Genomic DNA, 21,546 nt, shown 5'->3' on the forward strand with positions numbered 1-21,546 from the left:
GCAATGCTTTTCAATTTGGTTACACTGCACTTCATTAAACAGACTTTCTCCTTTTCTTAATTTCCTTTGAGCAGGTTCCCTTGTACATACCTGATATGAACAAACACACGGATTCCTTCTGGGTATGAGCCAACAGCTGCAACCCTGAAAAATATCAGCTTCTTATATCATTAACTGAGTTTCCATGGTGCCCTGGGGCAGAGATATTGATGCTTGACAGCATTATCACTATAAAGTAACTTTACAACTCTATAATTTAACTCTATGCTTCCAGTAATATTAAGAGCATTTGAAATTGTGGCTGTAAACCTTGACACTCTTTCACACAGACTGGGGATTTGAAAGAGGATTTTGTTTTCTTTCCTCAAAGACAGCCGAAAACATGGTATTGAGAAAGAATCAAATACTGATGATGTGCAAGGAGGTCACTCTTAGGGAAATCTCTGAAGAACCAGGATTAATTGTTTTCCTTTTTTCTTTCTTTCTTTCTTCCCCCCCACCTCCCACCCCCACCCTTTCCCCCCACAACACACAGAAAGGCGCCTGTTTTCTAGGAGCTTAACAGAAGAAGGATAATGAAGACGACCTCTGGAGGTCTTTTTCTGACTATAACCTGACTTAGAAATCATCTTGGCAACACCTTCTATCTCGAGTTTAAACGTAAGCCATGCTGGGTAACCTCTGAGGAGCTCCCTTGGATTTATCAGCATAGCCTTGCATATCTCACTGGTTTTTGCTAGTAGTGTTGACTTTACTGGGTGGGAATGAACCTGTAAGGGCTGTAATCTGGCATTAGGATCTTCTAAGGATACTGCTAATGCAGATGTGAGGATCATGGCAGGCGCCTGCTAAAAAAGAAAAAAAGCTACAAATAGCCAAATACATTGCCCTAAAGGATTAGCAGATAGATGAAGCTCTAAAAGTTATAGATGCCTATAATATAATTGTTGTTTGCATACAGATTTCTGTTCCCCTGGACAGGCATTCACTGAGATCCACGTACTCTTTAAAAAGAATCTGCATATAAGCTAATGACTCTTTCCTCCAGAGGATATAACTTCTGAAGTCCCCAGAGGTCAAGCAATAGGCTGATAGCCTGAAGAGTAAGAGTAAACCCAACTGGGTCCCAGTTGTCCCAATGGTCCAAGATTCAATTACCTCTTAGACACCTCAAGGGACTCCAACCAAACCAAGCTGCCATTCTGCATGTGCTGACAAGTGTGCACACAAGATGTAGCCACAAAGACATCTTCTACGTCCATAAATATAAGGGTTCAGCAGTGCAACTGTACCCTGTTTAATGAAAACAGAGCTTCCAGTTCAACATTTACAGTGAGATGGCAAAAAGAAGTCATACCTTTACAAATCAGTTCAGCTACGGTGTTAAAGTATCAAGCTCATTTCTCAGCTGTTTGTAATGTGATAAGACTTATCTTGAGATAACAGCAAGAATGTTTATTTCTTCTTCAAACGTGACTTCCAAAGCATAGTTTTGTTTTGTTTCTTTTTAAACAGAAGTATCATTGAATTCCTTCTATATAGAGAGGATACTACATGAAAGAAGTGAATTTATGTACTTAGAAAAGCCATAAAAAGGAGAACTATTCCATCAGACCCCTGGTACAGGGTTCCAGTCTCCTCCACTCAGAAGTGATGTCAAGAGTAGGTCTATTTAAATAGATGATTTACTGCCTGTCTTTGGGTGGGGCCTCTCCTACCCTACCTAGGGAAAGCTTACCATAAAGATAATACACACTGAAGCGAAGGACACGCTGATAATTGTGGCACCCACCCATCTTGATTATTTTCCCTACAGCTACCAGGCTACAGTCACACCAGTTCTTTCCTTGTGTCCATCATTTCTGTCTGCTACTTCTTGGCAAGTCTCAGGAGGAGTGAAACCTTTTATGCTCTCTTAAGGGATGCCTGCTGTGCAGCAGGGATCCAGTTCAAGCACTCTAAAAAAAATGAACCCAATAGATGTGAAAACTGTTGATGCAAGGCTCCTTTAGTGGCCACTCTTAGGTCAGGCTGTGACAGCTGCTGATCAGCAGCTATTGAGGAAAGCAATTCTGGGTATGCTATCAGCAGCGCTCAGAGTCCTGCGGCAGCGGATTCATCCTTCCTCCCCCTCTTTTATCCTTTGCTCCCTGCCCAGCTATGAGGCTGATGTGTACCTAAGAAAGCTCAGCAGCTGAGCTGCTGGTGGTGAATGCTATGGAACAGTTTACATGCCTCATGTCATAAGCCCAGTAAATACCTAGTAAAACATGGTATTTAATGGAAGCATATCAGCTAACGTTAAAGCTTCTTTACCTTGTGCTGAGCAAACTGTTGCTATGCTGCCTTTTTAATCAGTTACCACCAAATGTGTGTGTGTGTGAGAAGGGTTTTAAACATTTCTCTGTCCACTTACTTCCATGCAACAAACTGACAAGCTTACAATCCTCTTATTATGGCTTCAAAACACAGCCCATTCACTGTTATCTACAGCATGCTATCACAGAATATTCTACAGAGCCAGGCTTATAGAATGGATTCCTAATGTTTCTTGTAATCCAGGTACATTTCAGTTAGGCACAGACCCACCAGGTACATACGAACCTCTGAAAGAATGCGTAACAGGATGTTCAGGAAGTCACACCTGATGCGATATTCTCATTGTGCAAAGCACAAGAGGCACCCCAGCAATAAATATCACTGATATAATGCTAATTGAGGCCTAAGACATTCATATAAACACATTAGCTCTTCTTATTTTAGAAGAGAACAGAAATTCAACTTTCTACAGAATGCTGTTATCCCACAACAGAGATCCCAAGACATAAACCCTCTGCACAGACTGATGGAAAGTCCTTCACTCCCAGATTTCATTTGTTTTTATAGAACAAACCAGATTCAATCACCTAAATGCTGAATCTTCAAGGTACAATTCTGACAACATCAGAATTCTAATAATGCTGTTACGCTGAACATTTGTCTCCCATTTTCTTGTACGTAAGCTGTTTATCCATTTATTTCAATAATTGCTGTACTTCAGTCTTGCAAGTCTGAACAAAATGCATAATCTTATCCAATGTAGAAACTTATCTAATACAGGCTTGTGTAGAGGTTGTGGTGTAGCTCCTAACCCCCAAGGAACACGAAAAAAATTTTAAAAAGTCATATACTTTCACAATGTCATGAAAGGGGGGTGGTACTTTGATCTTATTTGCCTTGAATGTTATAAAGGAAAAAAGCTGACAGGTAGAATTACATGCCACCAGTGCAAACAGAAGACCATTCACAGTTTATTCAGTTTTCTCACCTGTCAAATGGGTTTATTTCTACCAGGCAACTCCAGGAAAATGTTAGGTTAGATGAATATTATTTAGATTCTCAGTGAGCCAGTGTAGCTCACTTCTGAATATGGGGTATAGCCTCTGTAGTCTCTGTTCATGACTGTGTGTTGCATAAATCCTGTGGGTTCCCTTACATGGACGTTGAATCTTAGCCTGTAATTTTGAGGAAATTTGAGCAATTCCACCATCCTGATCCAGGTTCTATTAAAAAGCAACAACAACAAAACAAAAAATGACCAAAAAAAAAACAAAACCCAAAAAAACCAAAAAACCCAAACCCAACCAAACAACCAAAAACAAAACATCAAGACAATTACAACAGCAAAATAACCCCACAAACCAATAGCATCTCTACAGGATAAACAATAATTTTTTACAAAATCCTAAGAAATAAGTCTTTGAAGGCAGATTTCCTGAATAATTTCCCTACCATTTCACAGTATTTGGGCTCACGATGTTTTCTTCATTTATTTGCTTGACTTGCTGTCTGCATGTAGCTAGATAGTTAACAGAAGCACGCCTGTCCTTGGAGGCCAATGTGAGCTGACTGGCTGTGCCTTTGGTTCAGGTCCATTAAAAAATCTGAGCATTAATTAATCACTGACTTGCAAATAGCTTGGAAGAGTTGTTCAGGCTAAATGGGAACGTTCTGCAATTGTTTTACTCTTGGTTACAGACACTTCTGTGAGATGAAAACTTCTCCCTTGCCAGGATACAGGCTGCATAAATCCAACCACTCCTGTGCTAAAGCAAACAAGACCAGAGTCTGCCTCAAGCAGCTCCATTTCTTTCTCTAACTAGGAAACTGCACACTTGAGGAAGAGCTGTCGTAAGTAGCCCTCCTGAATCCCATTGAAAAGGAAATAATAAAAAACTACCAGGGCAAAATGACAGCAAAGCATATGACATGGGCAGACAGCCTTATGGAATCCTTCTGGAGAAAGAAACTAAGCCAGCACGACCTGCAAGTCATCAAGAAAAACATACTCAAGGGAATGATCTCATTTTATAGAGGCTCTTCATACTCCTTCCAAGCTATTCTTGATAAAAAAAAGATGATAAATAAGCATTTGTCAGTACAAAGAGTGCTAAGTGAGGAGGAAAATTAAAAGTGAAAATAAGACACATGTCTTAGAAGGCCAAACTACCAACATAAGAAAACAAGTATCAAAACCAACATGAAAATGTTGCCCTCAATGGCAAGATGCAGTCATGATGATTAAAATTATCGGGAAAAACAAAAAGGACTTTGTATTCCAAATGCTCAACATTTCTAAGTCACCTTAATATATTCAGCCTTTACCTTCCATGGAAAAGCTAAATCAGAAAATAACTACGCAAATGATTCAGAATTATTTTCCAATAGCTTCCCAGATAGAATGACAAAATGGAACAAGGCACTAAGGCTCTGAGTACAGGCACTGGTTATTTGATTGAGAACCGTGACAAAAAAGTAAAAAAAAAAAAAGAAACGGGTCATAAAACCAGAATTCTACAAACTGTTGGATACAGTGAGATAGCCAGATGGATTTGTGCCTTTTGAACAGTGAGACATTGCACCTACAAGTCCTCAGAAATGCGGACAACTTTGTCAGCTTTATTTGTAGAGCTCGCTTTCCATTTCTTTGTCAACCAGTATTAAAGATCTGGCCCTGAGGCAGCTGCAGAACCTAATGAACCCTTTAGAGCCTTTTGGCTGCAGTTCAAAGGCAGAGAAGTTATTTTAACTCAGTACCAAAGATGCACTTTCAACTTGCTATTAAAACAATAATACAAACGCAGGTATAATGAGAGAATAAGGAGAGAAATGAAGAAAGAAATAGAAGATTGTGGAAAGGAATGGATCAGAGGCTCTCCAGGACTAGTTTCCATAATAAGTGTGTGAGACAATCTCCTACAAGAGGGAAATGGTTTATTTGATCTAACGTGCCTTTCTCTTCTTGAATTTCCACAGTATGGAGGATCAATATGAGGGAAATTAAAGCATCAGGAGCAGACTCACATTTCCACTTGTGTGTCCCTATCTCAGCAAACTCTTATTGAAATAGAAGTATTTACCTTAAGTGCTCAGTTCACGTGCACTGCAAGAAGAGGCAGGATTTCAAAAGGATACATGCTTCTTCTGTGTAAGGGACAGCAGCAGTAGTTCCACCCACGATGTAGCTGTAGAATGAGACTTCCAGGGTGTAGCAGTAGGACGTATCATTTAACAGCCCACCAAGAAAACGCCGGCCTGTCCCTGCTTTCACAGCATCTCGATTGAAAGATGTACTGGACTGCCAGGGAAAGAACACAACAATATGAAGAGAGTTCATGAGTGGAACAAGGGAAGGGCTGGGAAGCAGACTGTTAAAATAGAAAACAGTGAAATTTACATTGCCAAATTTCAGTTACATGATTTGAGACTGCAATATTTTTTCAGTGGTGGGCTGGAAAGACCATTAATGGAAATACATATCTGGCACACAGAACTATAAATAAGGCCTTGCAAACTTTCACAAAATTAATCTCAGTTCACAAGTAAAATTAGCTTTTTTTTTCCCCCTTGTGGATGACACTTAGAGAAAGCCTGTTGCATGTATGCGACGAAAAGGGACTCTTTAGACCCTTCATTTCAAAAGCTAAGCCATGAAAATTATTTTGATATCAGGTTTCTTCTTTCTATTGCATTCTCCTATCCCACAACCATTCTCACCAGCCTGGACTCTTTAAGCAAAGAAGAAATACAGCAGTATTTACATCACCGTGAAACTTCCTCACCTAGGACATTTGAGTGGTTCTTAAATTAGGTCACACAAATTTCCACTTCACTAACTTAAGTGTTAACTGGGTGCTGCTCTCCAGGTGGAAAAATATACTGTGCTACTTTACAGGATCAGTAGCACAGTATTAAACAAAGTATTTTGTGCTATTACAGAAGAACTGATTTTAACAACCATGCGGCTTTATGACTGTTCATTTGAGGGGTGTAGGGGAGGATTCCAAGTAGTTCCAAAAATGAGTTTTAGCTCTCTTCTGAAGGCATGGTAGTAAAGGACATGGTATAGTGGGGAAATATCCATAGTAAGTGGACTGGTTGGACTGGATTATCTTGGAGGTCTTCTCCAACATTGGTGATTCCATGATTCTATATGGGTACTTAAGTGGAGCTCACCATCAGGCTGATCAGCATTTCAGAGCATGTTCCTACCAACTAGACATAAAAATGGAATTTGATTTCATTTTGGTTACCAGACCTTAATAACCTCTAGGCTGAGTTACTTTGGGTTAAGCATCACCTAATGATCTCTAAGGGGAGAAAAAGCCAACAAAAAAACTGTAAGCTTCATAGATCCAACTTGCTTTGGTTGCAGGAAAAGCCTTTATATCTCCTGCTTTAAGGCTTGTAAGTTGCCAGAGAAAAGAGAAGCAAAAAGGACCCCCAGCATATAGTTTACAGTTCAGTCATTGTTCACATAGTGAATTATCTGAGCAACCCAGAGTTCTCTGATTGAACCTTAAGACTTGCATATTTTCTTACTAACATAATATTAGGATGCATCAAAACCAGGACAAATAAGACTTTTTATCTTGTCTATAAAAAAACAAGCAAACAAGAGATGCAATCATTCAAAATGCAAAAATTCTATAGACCAACAGAATCACACTAACACTGAAATGAGCAACAATTCTTGATGAATAGCATACACCAAAAGATATGAAAAATGGAAATACCTGTAGGCTTATTAGCATTCAGAATGTTTTGAAGTCTCTCATGTTATAAAAAGGAAGGCTTTCCAGGTTAATTAGAATAAGATAGAATTGGGTTTCTTATTAGCATTATATGTAGGACCTTCTAAACATGATATTGCCTTAGTAGTAACATAATATTGCAGTAAAAGGTACACTGAATTTATTTTGCTATATACACATCTTATTTTTTTCCTTCAAACTGCATGGCAGAATCTTTGAGGATGGTATGAATACTTGTGGGATAAGGAGGTAAGACACTCTTAATGACTGATGGGAAAATGAATTATTAATTTCTTGTATGGAATAAAATACTAGAGGAAGTCTAGAAGAGGGCGTTATCTGACCTTCTACAATAGAAGCCTTCAAAAGACTGAGACCCTGAAACTGGAGGAAACTGTATCTCAAGTTAAGATCAGAAACAGAAAGGAAATGATCATACTCTGGAGATTTCCTCATAATGCAAAAGCACATTGATTTCAGTGGATAGAGCTTCACGTTCAAATGAATGTCTGTGGTGGAACATTTAATGTACAAAAGCATCAGCTGGTGAATTTGGGTGTGTGGAGCCAGCTCAAAATAAGAAGATAACATGTCAGAAGACAGTTACTGTGGTTTGTGAGTGCAAGCATCACTCACAATAAAAATGAGCTAAGTCTATTGCTCTGCTCAGCAGAAGTAAAACAATGGAAATGTTGGAGAAGTGATTCAGGACAGGCACTAGGACAAAAATACTCAGGTACTTCTTGTCACTATGGAGATAGTATGTTTACAAACAAATTGGACAAGTATCTACCAAGTACAATTCATCTTTCTTTGGGATCAAGTTTGGACTTGATGTCCTTTTCCAGCTGTAATTCCTATAATTTCAGTCACACTAGATAAAGGCCACTAGTTGAACTTCTCAGAGATGATATAAATCTTACATAATATTTTCATCACAGTTCTTGGCACAGTAAAGGAGGACCATGCCAACAAAATTTGCTGATGACACACTGTGGAATGAATCATCATTACGGAGGAGGCTCTGAATATCGTACAAAAAAGCAGTGGGATGACTTTAAGGACCAAAGTGATAGTAGTCAGATGAAACTCTGCTGCACAAGTGCCAGGTCGTGTACTCAGAGTCTAATAAAAAACAATCTCTGCTATAAGCTGAAACCTCATCAGCTGCAAATAGATGAAGAGAGTCTGGTATATTACTTCACTGAAGAGATTTTTGCTTTCTGGCAGAAAATAGCTCAGAAGTTGGATCTAGTCATTGGCAAAATTATACTTGCTGTATTCCAGAAGTGAATCGTAAGTGGTTTAGGTAATTTGAAGAAGGATTTTTAGACAGCCAAGGAGAGAAAATGAAATTTGGATCTTTCCAGAGTTTGGATTTTTATTATTATTATTATTTTATATATATATATATATATATAATGCTATTTGGTGTTGTATTTTTCTCTTTTCTTTTTAAAGAAAAGTTCTGTTTTCTGCTTTCACCTGTGCTAAATTATTTTAAATAATGGCAATGGCATGAATTAAATCATCTCTTCATTTCCTTGCCAGGTAGTGCTGCAGTTCCCACAGGGGAAAAAAAAAAAAAAAAAAAAATGGAACCTTGAGTAGAAAGGAAGATCTCTCATTTGAGTGAAGGAGGTTGAGTGAAGTATAAAGTAACCCTTCCAAGTATGAACACATGCGCGTTTTGAAACAGTGGTTTGAGCTTGGCTCTAGAACAATGTTACAAGCAAGAATATGATTTGACCTGTTAGAAGAAAATTCCAGATTCAAGAAGATTCAAATAAGGCAAGGTCAGACAGCAGGCTCTTGCTTGAGTTCAGTCTGTTACTCACTGTCTCAAGATAAATGGAATGGAAAAATATGTGAGCACTGATTCCTCACCAGAACTGATCTTGGCAACTGATAATGCTGAAACAAAAAGGATAAAATGCATGTATTATTATTGCAAGGAAATCGCCTTTTGCATGCACATTAATTTAATCAAACTTTCCTCTGAGGAAGAAGGGGCGACAAGATGGGGAAAGTATGTAGGTACCAATGTCTGAAAACAAGTCTATCGTTTCTCTCTGGGAGAATCTATTGCTCTAAAACCCTTGGAAAGCTGAACTGAAGTCATCATTAAGCAAATGCACTGAGTAGGCACAGCAGGAGAACAGCTAAACAAATATTTATTTCTCTGAGGCTGAATCGCATGGGAGTGTCAACAGCAGCAGCAGCAAAAAGTACAAAATCAGAGGAGGCAGGGTTGGGGAAGAAAAACACCAAAGACTTTGAAGTTCCTAAATAGAGATATTTGTACAAAATCAACAGCAATTCATTATTAAAACATACAGATACATTAAAGCTCACAGAAAAACTCTGCCTCCTAGCTTGTGTGAGGAAGTTCAGTACACAAATTAGCTATCTTCAGAGTTAGGAGTTGTCAAGTAATGATAATTCAGTGCTAAAGGAGTGGAAGAGGAAGGATGAAGGATTCCCTCACATTCTGGTGAGAAGAAATACACCAGGAAATGACACCTGGATCTTACAAAATTGGGAGCCTTGAGGTGTATCTAACCACTCTGCATTTCCTTGGCCTTCCTACCAGATCTCATCCCTCTTCCTCATGCTCTGCTGAGCCCTTTCTGTATGATTGGTTTTCCCATTGGGAATGATAACGATCATCCACAGGCAGCACAAATAAATGTTTAAACCAAATGAACAGTTGTGGCAAAAAAGATGCATGGGATGGAAACACAGGAAAAATCTGCATGTGGATTCTTTACTGGAGCAGTCCCCATGGGCTCCAAAAGACAAAGAAGGGAAACAGCAGAATTCTGTATCTGAGATTGAATATGTCCAAGTCCATCCTTTGACTTCCTGCTGTGCATTGAGTGGTTCTGCTCAGTGACTACATGGCTTCATAGGGGATTTGTCCTGCTATAGCATCAGAAAGCCTCAGGTTGCACAAGAGGAAAAATAGGAGGCACATCCAGTAAATCTGGGTCCACTGTTCTGTGGAAAAAGAAGTGCCAAAGAGGGCTGAAACACCATTCAGCCTCAGTGTCAAGATGGTGATGGATGGCAGCATCAGTTCTACCTTTCATTGGTGGCAGGAGAAAGGGACATGGTACGAGAACTGTTGCTCTCATATAAGAGATATTGGGGAATGAATCTTTGTTTTCTTCTGAAATTGCACAACACATTAGGGGAAAAAAGGATTGAGGCGTTACCACAGTCAGACCTTACCAAGCTGCTAACATGGGAACCAGGCTATAGACTGCGCATCGTTTACGATCAGTCTTGAGGTGTTTCTCTAACCCAGCAAGAAAGAAAAATACAAAGTACAAAATGACTCAGAAAATGAATTAGGAGAGAAATCATCAACCAGACAGAAATCTGGTCACAGGCTCTAACAGATTGAGAAAGATGAGTTTATGATTTAACAAGGTCTAAGGGGTTCCTGTAATCCAACAGATACATTTTTACCAGCTGTTCACATCTACAGAAGAACTATTGATTGCTTTATGTGCCTATGGAAAGAAGGAGCAAAGCGCACAAGGTTTCAAAAACTTGAGCTCTAGAGTGCATGCAAATGTTTTCTCAAAGTTCACTTGTCTTTTCAAAGAGAGTATCTGCAAACCCAGAATGACATCCTCCCATATTCCTATATAGATAGCTGATGTAGGTCTAGTAACTTATAGAAAAGGAAGTAGCATGTTCAGTTGTGTGCTCACAGAAAGCCAGAGAATCTTGTTAGAAATCCTCCCTGGAGAAGAGCAGAGACGTAAAAACTAAGAGGATTCATAATTAATGAATGGTTTCATATTATAACACATAATTAAAAATATGCTGGGTCACCTTAAACCATTTCCATTTGGGAAATGAGCTTTATTTCACAACTGAAGCTATCTCTTCCTTAAAACAAATCAAATAATAAAAGAAAACCCCTCCCCATCTTTTGCATGTTTTGCATTTGAGCTGTAAGTACATTACCTAATTGGATAACCTGGGATTACACATAAAAATTGCTTCATGCTTTCCACCCACCAGCACAAGCAGTGGCCAAGTGTAAGCAGGACTAGGTTACAATCTCACCACAAATCTCTATCGATGCTGCTCTCTTAGCTGAAGAGCAAACTTTACTTCTAAAGCAGATCTGACCTCTATAAGCCCTCAACTCACTGCCCTGGTGTAGCAAAAAAAAGGGTGGTAATAAAAAAAGTTAGTAGTTAGTGCTCTAGAAAAAAGGAATGACATTCTTGCCATCAAGGAAGAATAGACGTGCCGTTGGGAAATGGACTGGAGCCCAGATGATGTCAAATCTATCTCAATGAAGTGTTTTACACGACCAGCTATAACTCACTCTCTCCCATTTTCTAGAATGCTTTATTGAAGTCTGTGGAAGTTAGAAGGGGAGCACAGAAATGCACTGACTTTGAAATCTTTGCCACAGAAGACTGTAAATAGTACAGTTACCAACTGTGACTCTTCTATCACCCTGTCCGTGGGGTGCTATAAGAGGGGTGCAACTGGCAGTTCACTTTTCCCTTATGGATAGTGCTAATTACAGCCATGGCACAACCAGCAGTCACTGCTTTGAGTCTGCCACTCTCACAACTATTAGCTCACCAAGCTATATTACCAGCAAAACTGATCTCCTTACTTCTCCAGAAGCACTGAGGAATCTTCTCACTTCTAAAGCCAAATTAAATCTCTCCTCAAACCCATCTCTTACCAGCTCCATTAACTCTCTTAATAGACAGGAAAGCATACATGTTAGTGGGGTTTACTTGGTGATAGGCAACCAAGTCCATGCCAGCTGGGTCTGGCACACATTTGCATGGCCATTTTTAGAGGGGCTAAAAGGAGGGAGGCTTTACAGGCTCTCAGTTCATGCCTCAAAACTCAACCTACCAAATTAGCCTTTCTTTCAAGATAGAAAACCAGATGGGTTTGATGATTCGTGGTTTTGGCTGTTCACCTGTGAGAGCCACACTTGTCTTCTCCCAGCTGGTAATCTGCACTCTCCTCCATACAGTGCTCTGCTGCCTCTTTCTGCACCTTGGACCACTTACACTGGTAGCAGCTGCATTTGGCCTGTATAGCATTCCCCAGAACCCCCCCCACATGCCCTGAAATGGGTTGTACATATACAGCTCCCACCACCCCAAGCTGTATGGCACCAAAGTGTGCCCCAACAGAGCAGAGTGGATAGATACTTGTAAGGGATCTTCACATGCTCCTTGGTAATAATGAAAAAGAAAAAGGATCTGCTTTCCTCTCTCCTCCTCTTTTTCTTTTTTTTAAAAATAAAAAATAAAATAAAATAAAATAAATGCAACCTCTGCTTCCCAGAGAACATCCTTCCCCAAAGATGCCAAAGCTGGCATTTTCTAGTCTAAGCTCTACAGAATAATCACACCATTTAGAAAATAACTTGCGTCTCTGGAGTTCTCACTTTCCCTATTTGTCAGTAGAAAATGAGACGTTTCCACAAAATATACAGTAAAATAGCCTTTAGCAATAGCGTGCAATGTTTCTCTTTACAATAGCTTTACGAGCATGTGTGCAGTCTCCTGGGAGTGCTTTCATAATCATTTATACAAATGATAGAAACTTAGGACAATGAGAAGCAGAAAGGGAAATACAACCATCACAGATGCAGTTGCTTTGAATACTCTGCAGAAAAGTGGTTTGTTGTGCGGCAGAGACATCCTGCTCTCTTGTCTATCCAGAGCAGGAGATTGCAATCGTTCCTGAGGAGATGCTGTACACAGTACAGACTACTTCATTAACAGTCTTTCTCTGAAACAGGTTTTATTCTACATATTTTAATATATTATATACTTAACATGATAATAAACATAAATAGATGCTGGGAAGGAGCCACTTTCTCAATTCTTGACCCACTTTCCACTGTTCCTTCATTGCAGTTTGTCCCAGTGCAGTGAAATTTCACAGAACTGTAGAATCATTTGAGCTGAAAAAGATCTCTAAAATCACCCAGTTCAACCCCAACCCATCCCCACTGATCACACCCACAGTGCCAAATCCCCATAGTACTTGAACACCTCCAGGGACAATGACCCCTCCACTTCCCTGGTTAGTCTGTGCCAGCGCATCACTGCTCTTTCTGAGAAGAAACTGTTCCTAATATCCAATCTGAATCTCCCCTGGCACAACTAAACGCCATTACCTCTTGCCCTAAATTCGCAACACTCAGCAAAAGAGATGACTTGCATCTGAATATGAAGGAGCTCCTTTCATTTGTGCCATTCTAGAAGGCTGCTGACTGTTCCCAGCACCTCGGCATTTGGTAAAAATAATGACAATATGCCATAAAATTACTACAAAAAGTTATTTCTTTTGCATCTAGTCAAAATTTCTAGCTGTGTGGAGATGGAAAAGGGGCTGCAAACTTATATGGACAAACAACAGAGCAAAAGGTGGTGAAAGAAAATCTGTTTACTCAAACATTTTTACCCCTTTCCTTTTCCTTTTCTTTGTAATACAAGTCAATTCATCCCTCTGTATTAAAAAAGAGGAGTGGACTGGTTCAGCAGTAATGGAGCAGTTTCATTTAGCTGTGACTGTCTTGTGAGACCAAAATCTATCATGATCAGAAAAGAACAGGCTTTACAGCCTGTTCCCTGTGCCACCAGACAAATGCTTCCTCTCTCTCCCCACCCAGCCTGCAAGAATAAATAATAAATGTATGGAGAAACTGTCCAAGAAGCAAAGCAGCGAGCAGAAATGCATCCCAGAGGGGCAATAAAGTAAATAAAGAGATATTCATCTTCCTGGAAATGCCCTGCTACAAGATAATAAAAAAAGGAGGTAGGATCATTCCTTGTCCTCCAGTTTTAACAAGATTCTGAGGAGATCTGTTAAGCTTTCACGATGTTAACAAAACTACCTGACTGCAATAATGCAACTTATTCATGCTTTCTTGGACAAAGGTCTTTTTGGCTGGTGCAACAGAGAAGTAATGAGGAGGTGGCGGGTAGAGAGAGTCTGGATTTTACTTTGGGATCAGTTCCAGGTCTGAGAAACCTGCATGCTGCTCTCCCATTCCCCGCTCAGTCTCATGCAACACAAACTGGCTCTTCCTTATTTTAGAAGAGATTATTGAGTTTGCTCCTTCAGTGTTCACCAGCTGTTATTACTCCCTCTGGCACTTGTGCCAGCACTTCCTTCAGAGACAACCCCAAATGCGCTGGAGCTAGTGATATGGCTCACAAGACTAAGAAGGAGATGTCTAGCCAGAGTAAGTGATAACAGTCAGTCAGGGCTGCCAATGATAGAGATTTGCTGGAAGGAACACACTTCACCTAAGAAGGCTTGGATGTGTAAGGTGGTGCTGTGGAAATGAGAAGAGTAGACCTATCCCTTGTCTGATTGTTCAAATTTATACATCCAAGCTAAAAGAACCCAAATAAGTTACTAGAACAACCAAGAAGCCAGTTTTAACAAAACAAAACAAAAAAGTAATGGATCAGACCATTCCATGTTTGAGATATTTCATCTTGCTGCTTCAATGATGCTCTCAAATATATGCTTTAGGTCACTAGGTCATGACACCAGGGGGTTCCAAAAGGAAACTGGGTGGGTTCTTGCTCAGAGATTTTACTCTTGTCTGCACAGCATGGTTTAAACCATGCAGAAGGCTACGTGAACTCCTGCCAAAGATATTGGCACATGGTCTTATTCTCTGATTTCCCTAAGCAAGTGCCTTTTGACCTGCTATTTTGCTGTTTCCTGACATGACTGGAACCTTTTGGAGTACATGGACTTTCTCAGTAGGTTACCTACTGTCCAGTGTAATGGGATCCCAAGTCACTACTGGGGTCTTTGCTAGCCACATCACACAAAAGAAGATGACAAAGAGTATTTCAAAGGAAGCTGCTCTGTTGGAAGGTTGAAAGTAAGAAAACAAAACACAAACTCAAATGCATCCCAAGTAGCACCAGTTTTGAATCAAAAGGAAAAATAATAATAATAACAACAACAACAAAAATAAACAAACAAAACCAAAACAAAACAAAAACATGACAAAAAACAATCACAAGATTAAGCCAAATACTTCTGGCTAGTCTTTTTCAACTCACTGCAAAGCAAGGCAATCTTTACGAAATGATAAAGCCATCCATGAATGGCTGTGGTTGTTTCTTTTAAATGAACCAGAGCGAACAGATGGTCTCCTCTCACACTATCATGAAGGTCAGAATTAGCCACCCCTAAGACTAGCAGGTTCTTGAAATGTTCAAGTGCTTGTATCTGGTTGTTATGACTAATCCACTCTCCAGAACAAGAAAGGTCAAATGAAGAACACTCCTCCAAATACTGCAACAACTCTTAGCCATGGCTGATGTGTAATGTACTCCGACGTGGTGTCAACAGCTGCTCCTGAAAACCCAGTGAGTCAGCCTTTCAGAAGAGCTTGTCAGCTCTCACTGTTTGAGTCTTCATACAGATTATATTTACTCCCCAGTGTTTAAAAATAGCCTTCCTAAACCTTGAAATCAGAAAAATGCTTTACTTCCAGAATTCTCCTCTTCCTGAGACAGCTGTCCAAGCATCTCTCTCATGTATTTGAGAGCAAACCTTCCTAGCTCTTCTTTCATTCACTTTTCCCTTCACATGCTGACAGCCAAACCAAACGCAGGCCGCAGTATTTGAAGCCACATATAAATACAGAATTTCTGTCTCCTTTCACAACTTTTACCTTCAAACCACAGCCAGCCCTCCAGCGTACCGTGAGGTTAAGTGTTCTGCTCAGCAGATAGAGACACTGGGTGACTTGCCTTTGGTACTACAAGAACACACATATCCCCTATCTGTCCACTGTTCTAATCACCAATCTCCCTTACATGCTGTCATTTAAATAAGTAGGCCTATTGGAAATGACAGGTGAAGAAAGCAGTCCAGGCATGAAATGCACCCTAAAGTATATTAATAGAAGGTTGCCATACAAAATGGCACAAGGCATTTGATAGCATCATCTAGGCTTGTTGTTCATGCTCCTTTGCATCTGGCTGCGTGATTTCTGCCAGATTCTCAGCTGGAGGAGCAGGCTAGGATTTGCCTGCTTCCCCTAACCCGTGCCGGGCTCAGCTGCAATCATGCAGAGCACTGAAAGAAATCCCTTTGAGTTGGGATTCATTCTGAACATGTAAAACCCAGACAAATGACTGCTTCTCCAAAGTGAATCCCATTTCACAGCAAGTAGGTTATTAGTGTGGAACTCCATACAAGTAGCCTGCATTCAAAAGCCCTCTGCATTATTAATAGAAGATGAGCTTTTGACATCAAAGGAGAACCATTATGTATGCTAAACGGTGGCAAAAATTGTACCCGCACTTCAAACCTTTTCAGTTCTTTGTCCCTTGTAAATCAATCAAGGTTGACAGATGCTTTAAGGAGAGTAATCTTTTCAATGATACTGTCAATGGATAACATAATGGAACATTGTCTCTGTGCTGTGTGAAGACATGGAGCTAGTCAATTATGGACAACACTTCATGCAGCCGCCAGTTTTCACTTGAAGTGCTGCTGTTGAAGTATTATAATCCCAACAAATGGCCGCAGCAGCACACAATGTAAATGAGACCTCCTGAAGCTTTGGAAAATTAATTAGTAACAACAGTGGTCCATTCCCACACTTTCAAACACCCGCCTGGTAATGTTTACGATGCACTTCCCCCCTTCCCTTTGAGCAGTCAATAGGGCATATTTACATACACTATTTTTAATTTTCAACACTTTTCTTTCCCTCCTTTTAAAAAACAGAGGAAGCTCTGGATTCTTTCCCTCTCTTTCCAGCAGCAATATTCACCCCTGATATTTCTAGCTAGTCAAATAACCCACATGGCTGCACTTGAAAACAATGGTACAGAAACTTTCCCACTCAGAGCAGTAATATTCAATCCTCTTGCTTTCCAGACATGGGACATTTTGTGGCTGTCACCTTTTTCATCACCTCTGTACCCTAAGCTGTCCTGAGAAGAATGGCTTGGCTGGATGGCAGGGGAAAAGCTTCTGGTCTCAAGAGATCAGTAGAATGTGGGTTGGAAGCTCAGCACTCTGAGTGCAACACCAAAGTCAAACTATGGTGCTCTAGATGTCAAGATGCATGTCCAATAGCTCATTTCTACAGAAAGGAGATTGAGAGTCAAAGGGTAGAGACTGCTCTGTTTATTTAGCTATTGGCTTCCATTTCCTACATCATTTTCTCAAAGATTTTCCCACTGTCAACTGAGACTTCCACTAAGAGGAATACAGTCTCCTGCAGTAACACAGAGAAATCCCACTGTGATGAAAATGGTAAATTATAGTAAATTTCTCTGTGCAGACTCAACTACTTTTGCGTCTGATGTTAGGTTTGTTTCTCTAGAGCTAACCACATGGAACGTTTCTCTACCACCTCTGCCACAGCCTGCTTGAGATGGCTCTGCAGAGGAGGCAGGCACTATGTTCCAGCTGGAGGAGACTCATGCTTCTCTCTCTGTACCATGAGGATGAAGTATTAGCAAGAAGGGGATAGTATAACATACCAGATGTAAAACCACAACCTAAAAAGTAGGTTCTTCCTCTCCTCTCTGCTCTGCGCATGAATCAAAGTGATTTTAAAATGAGTCTGTTCCTACTATATGATGCCAAATGTCACTCACTGCCCTTCCTCCTGATCACTGAAAGCTGCCCTAAATCCACCAGCTTCTCCAGAGCAACAACAACAAGTGCTGGATAGAGATCTTCTTTCTCTATTTGAAGCTCACTCCTAAGATACATATATCCTTTAGCACCTCCTTTATAGGAGCTTCCATCTCAGAGACTACAACGCACACTATCTTCTAAGTTATATGACAAATCTTGAGCAGTTGCAGATTTTCTTGAAAAACATTTTCCTTGATAATAGGATCAAATAATTTTAAAAGCATACATAACCCTTGTCACAACTTGCAACAGAAAATTATCTAACCATGCTCATCAGGTTTATCTTCTTAACCTCTACTTGATATTATACCATTATTTAAAGCATACAAGTCAAAAGTTTGTCAGTGCAATGTAATGTAAGCACTGCAACATTAAACCTGACCCATTTGATCAAAAAGATCTTCAGATAAGAATCAAATGTACCAATAAATGACAACCAAAGGTTCTAACGTGGAAAAAAAAAGAACTTGCTTCTGTTCATGCTTCTAATAACAACACATGAGATCACAACATACCACTTTGGAAGAAGGTAATAGGAAGGATTATGGCTAATCATAACTAAATTTTTAAATAGTCTTATATTCATATTACAATAAGATTAGCACAATTAAATAAATCAGAAATTTACCATAAAAAATAAACTAGACACACACAAAAATGAATTAAGAGAACTCTTCCTTACATAAGAGAAATCTTCGGCATTCTGACAGAGTAGCTTGGGGAAAATAGCCTGTCGCTGAAATCTTTCCTCGTTTTCAAAGATGTTCCCATACATGAAGCCATTCATCATGGTAGAGTGGGCATGGATGTCAATGTAGAACTCCAGGTTAATCTTCTGTTAAGGGGGGGAAAAAGCAGACAAAGAAACACAACATGAGATAAATCATAACTATGGTATATAGGTTATGCCTTCTGTAAATCTACTACTGCCATCCACAAATATATCCATGGTGCCAGTGCCAGAGAGCCATGATAAAGATACTGTACTAATGCATCCAGCCATTCACACCTTCTTACAGAACCTTGACAGACATTTCTCTATCTGTCCTGAGCAGGCTGAAACATTTATGCAGCACAGGATAATGTGTACAATAAAGCTAAGGCATTATTCTTTGCTTTACCACAGGGTCAGTGTCACTGATAAAAAAGTGTACCTTCCAGTTCTCAAGCAAGATTGTTAAGGCATTGCTGCATGGTTGTGTATTACAGTACACAAAGCTATCCTTTCTGGCAGCTCAAAACTGTGTAAGTAAGAATTTCTTCAGGATTTCCCATGCAGTCCATTTCTATTTATAAAGACAAACAGCACAATTTCTAATCCTACTTTGCACATGGAAATTTGTTTTACTCTGCTTTGTAGCATTCAACAGAAAAAGAAATCTCAAAATCAAGTGCTTTGAGTGCCTTTCTGCTTGTAGCAACCCTTGCCAGTAAAATGCTGTATGCAGCTCTCCAGATGCATCTGGTTTGCACACAAAACTTGCTCAGGCTACTGGAGAATACTGAGCTACACAGCAGTCGAATGTATTACAAAAGCAGTTCATGTGACAGCAGCGTCAGCTCTTCTAGAGAGTCTCTAATGGGGGGAGAACATCATTTGGTATGTGATACTAATATGATACAGATTTACGTTCCCTTGGCAGAAACCAATGTACAATACACAGCAAATGTTTAGTTTAATTAAACAGCCTAGAGAGAGTAATACTGCATCTTATTAAGCCTCTCCAATGTTAAAATGTTAGCTAACGCAGTATCGATAGCTGACCGTGCTTCATAGGAAACGGAACATTTAATTGTATTTGACTCTAAAACAGTAAATTGTCTGCTACTGCCAAAACATTTTTGCTGTGCTGTAGAGGACCAACAGGGCAACAAAGCACACATCTGCAATTTGAAGATATAGCACTAAATAGAAGATTAGCATCGACAGGATGAAACACCATATATGATTTTCTTCCTCTCCAAACATGCACAAATTAAAAATTAAGACTGGATAATGTTGGGTTTTTTTCCCCCCATAAGATAACAGCCCCATAGGAAACAGAATTTGCTGAGATCAAATGTACACCTCTATATCACCGTAAAACTGATTGTGTTGTAGAGTCTGAAAACAGTGACTTAATGTTGAAGGGAGGAGATAATCTAGTTGCAGTGGGTATTTATAAAGCATGAATGTCCTTCACAAAGAAGTCAGTAACCTAAGACATGCTTATCGTAGAACAACTAGAAAGAGTTCTTCATAGGGATGCAGTTGTTAATATAAAGTAACTGAGAAGCACAGCAAGATATACCATAGACTAGTATCACTTGTGTCTTAAAGAGCACAATTAAAAGTGGTGGCTTAGACGGTATAATCTTTGCTGAGGTATATGATACTTCTTCATCTGTAGTTCTCAAATTGTTTCCAGAAGAAACAAACAAACGCACAGAAGCACAGATCAGTCATGCAACTTCCCATCTGCCATTAATTCTGTGATTAGTTGGCAAAAACAAAACAACAACAACAACAAAATCACACCTGTAGAATACGTGGAAGTGGAACCCCAGCTTAGCTTTGTTTTGACCAAATCAACCAGCCTTACACAGTATCAACAGAGATATTATTCCAAAGTCCCTTAGGATTCTTACCAAAAATGTGACTGATAAAAGTGTGCAGGTGAATTTTAGGCAGTCTCTTGGCAGTACTAAAGCTTTTTTGCAGATCTTTCTTGATCATCAGAAACATTTTATGCTGGTTATTATTTGTGAGCAAACACTGCCATAGAATCATAGAATTGCTCAGGCTGGAAAAGACTTTCAAGACCATGAAGTCCAACTGCAGCCTAACCTGCCCTTCACAGGCATCACCTTGACCTAAAGATTAAATTTCCAGATCGCTCATTTGGAAACCATGACATTTAACACAGAACTCATTGCCTAGACAGATGATCAAATGCTTATCTTGCTACTCATAACAACATATTTCGAGAGTCATTTCTTAAGTCTGCCAGCAACCACTCTTCAACTGTTTTTCTCTGGTCTTTGTTCCTTACCCTTCTAGTGAACATATAAAATCTCAATTTCACATATTCCTGCCCACTAAATATAGTCCAAATTTGCAATGGTCCACTCTGTTCAGTAAGTTGTTAAACATAGTTCAAGTAATTGCCAGTTAGATGCACTGCTCGCAGACACTGCTGTAGGTGAGCAGAACAGTATTTCAGTGTTTCACTTTTCTTTTCTTCTGATCACATTTGTTATTTTAATCAAAAGGAAATATCTTGATCATTCCCCATTATGGAACAGAAAGACTCAGTCCACTGTTAATATAATACACGAGTTCCTCATGGAAAAATTCTCTCTGTTCAAAGGCATAAAGATATTCTGGTCTCCATGTGGTTGATAACAGCCCACCAAGAGGATATTAACTCAAAGGTTGCTACTTGTGCCTCTGAGTAGTAGTGACTTCATTTGCAGACATGTTTAGCAGAAGAAATAGGATAATCTGCAGATGTGGTGAATTTTAAAGGGAGAATGAAGTTAGTAAATGTTCATATCTATTTAAATGTGTGGACATCAACACAGAACATAATCCAATCCTATCTGCTCTCGAACCCCATGGATATCTGACAGCATCCACTCAGCAGGACCCATCCTGGCTATGGCTTCTAATGCAGTAGCATCTACAAGTGAGAATGGAAATAAATTTAGATGTGGCTCAAACTCAGATAGTCACATTCGCTTCAGCTTTTAAGCAGAAAATAATGAATAACGAAGCTCAAACATTTCTGGC

General features: G+C 39.6%; 1 protein-coding gene across 1 annotated transcript in view; it reads right to left on the reverse strand.

Moving 5' to 3' along the window:
• LOC107317605 (BEN domain-containing protein 5) overlaps positions 1-21,546 on the reverse strand; it is a 799,506-nt gene that overhangs the window by 74,827 nt on the left and 703,133 nt on the right. The window contains exons 10-11 of the mRNA XM_015870494.3: positions 18,457-18,609; positions 5,455-5,617 (exon numbers count right to left, since the gene is read on the reverse strand). Of these exons, the coding sequence (XP_015725980.1) occupies positions 5,455-5,617; positions 18,457-18,609 (316 nt within the window). The remainder of the gene's footprint in view (positions 1-5,454; positions 5,618-18,456; positions 18,610-21,546) is intronic.

The sequence above is a fragment of the Coturnix japonica genome, chromosome 11 (assembly GCF_054131305.1).
Source record: "Coturnix japonica strain WE chromosome 11, WE-NBRP24, whole genome shotgun sequence".
NCBI lineage: Eukaryota > Metazoa > Chordata > Aves > Galliformes > Phasianidae > Coturnix > Coturnix japonica.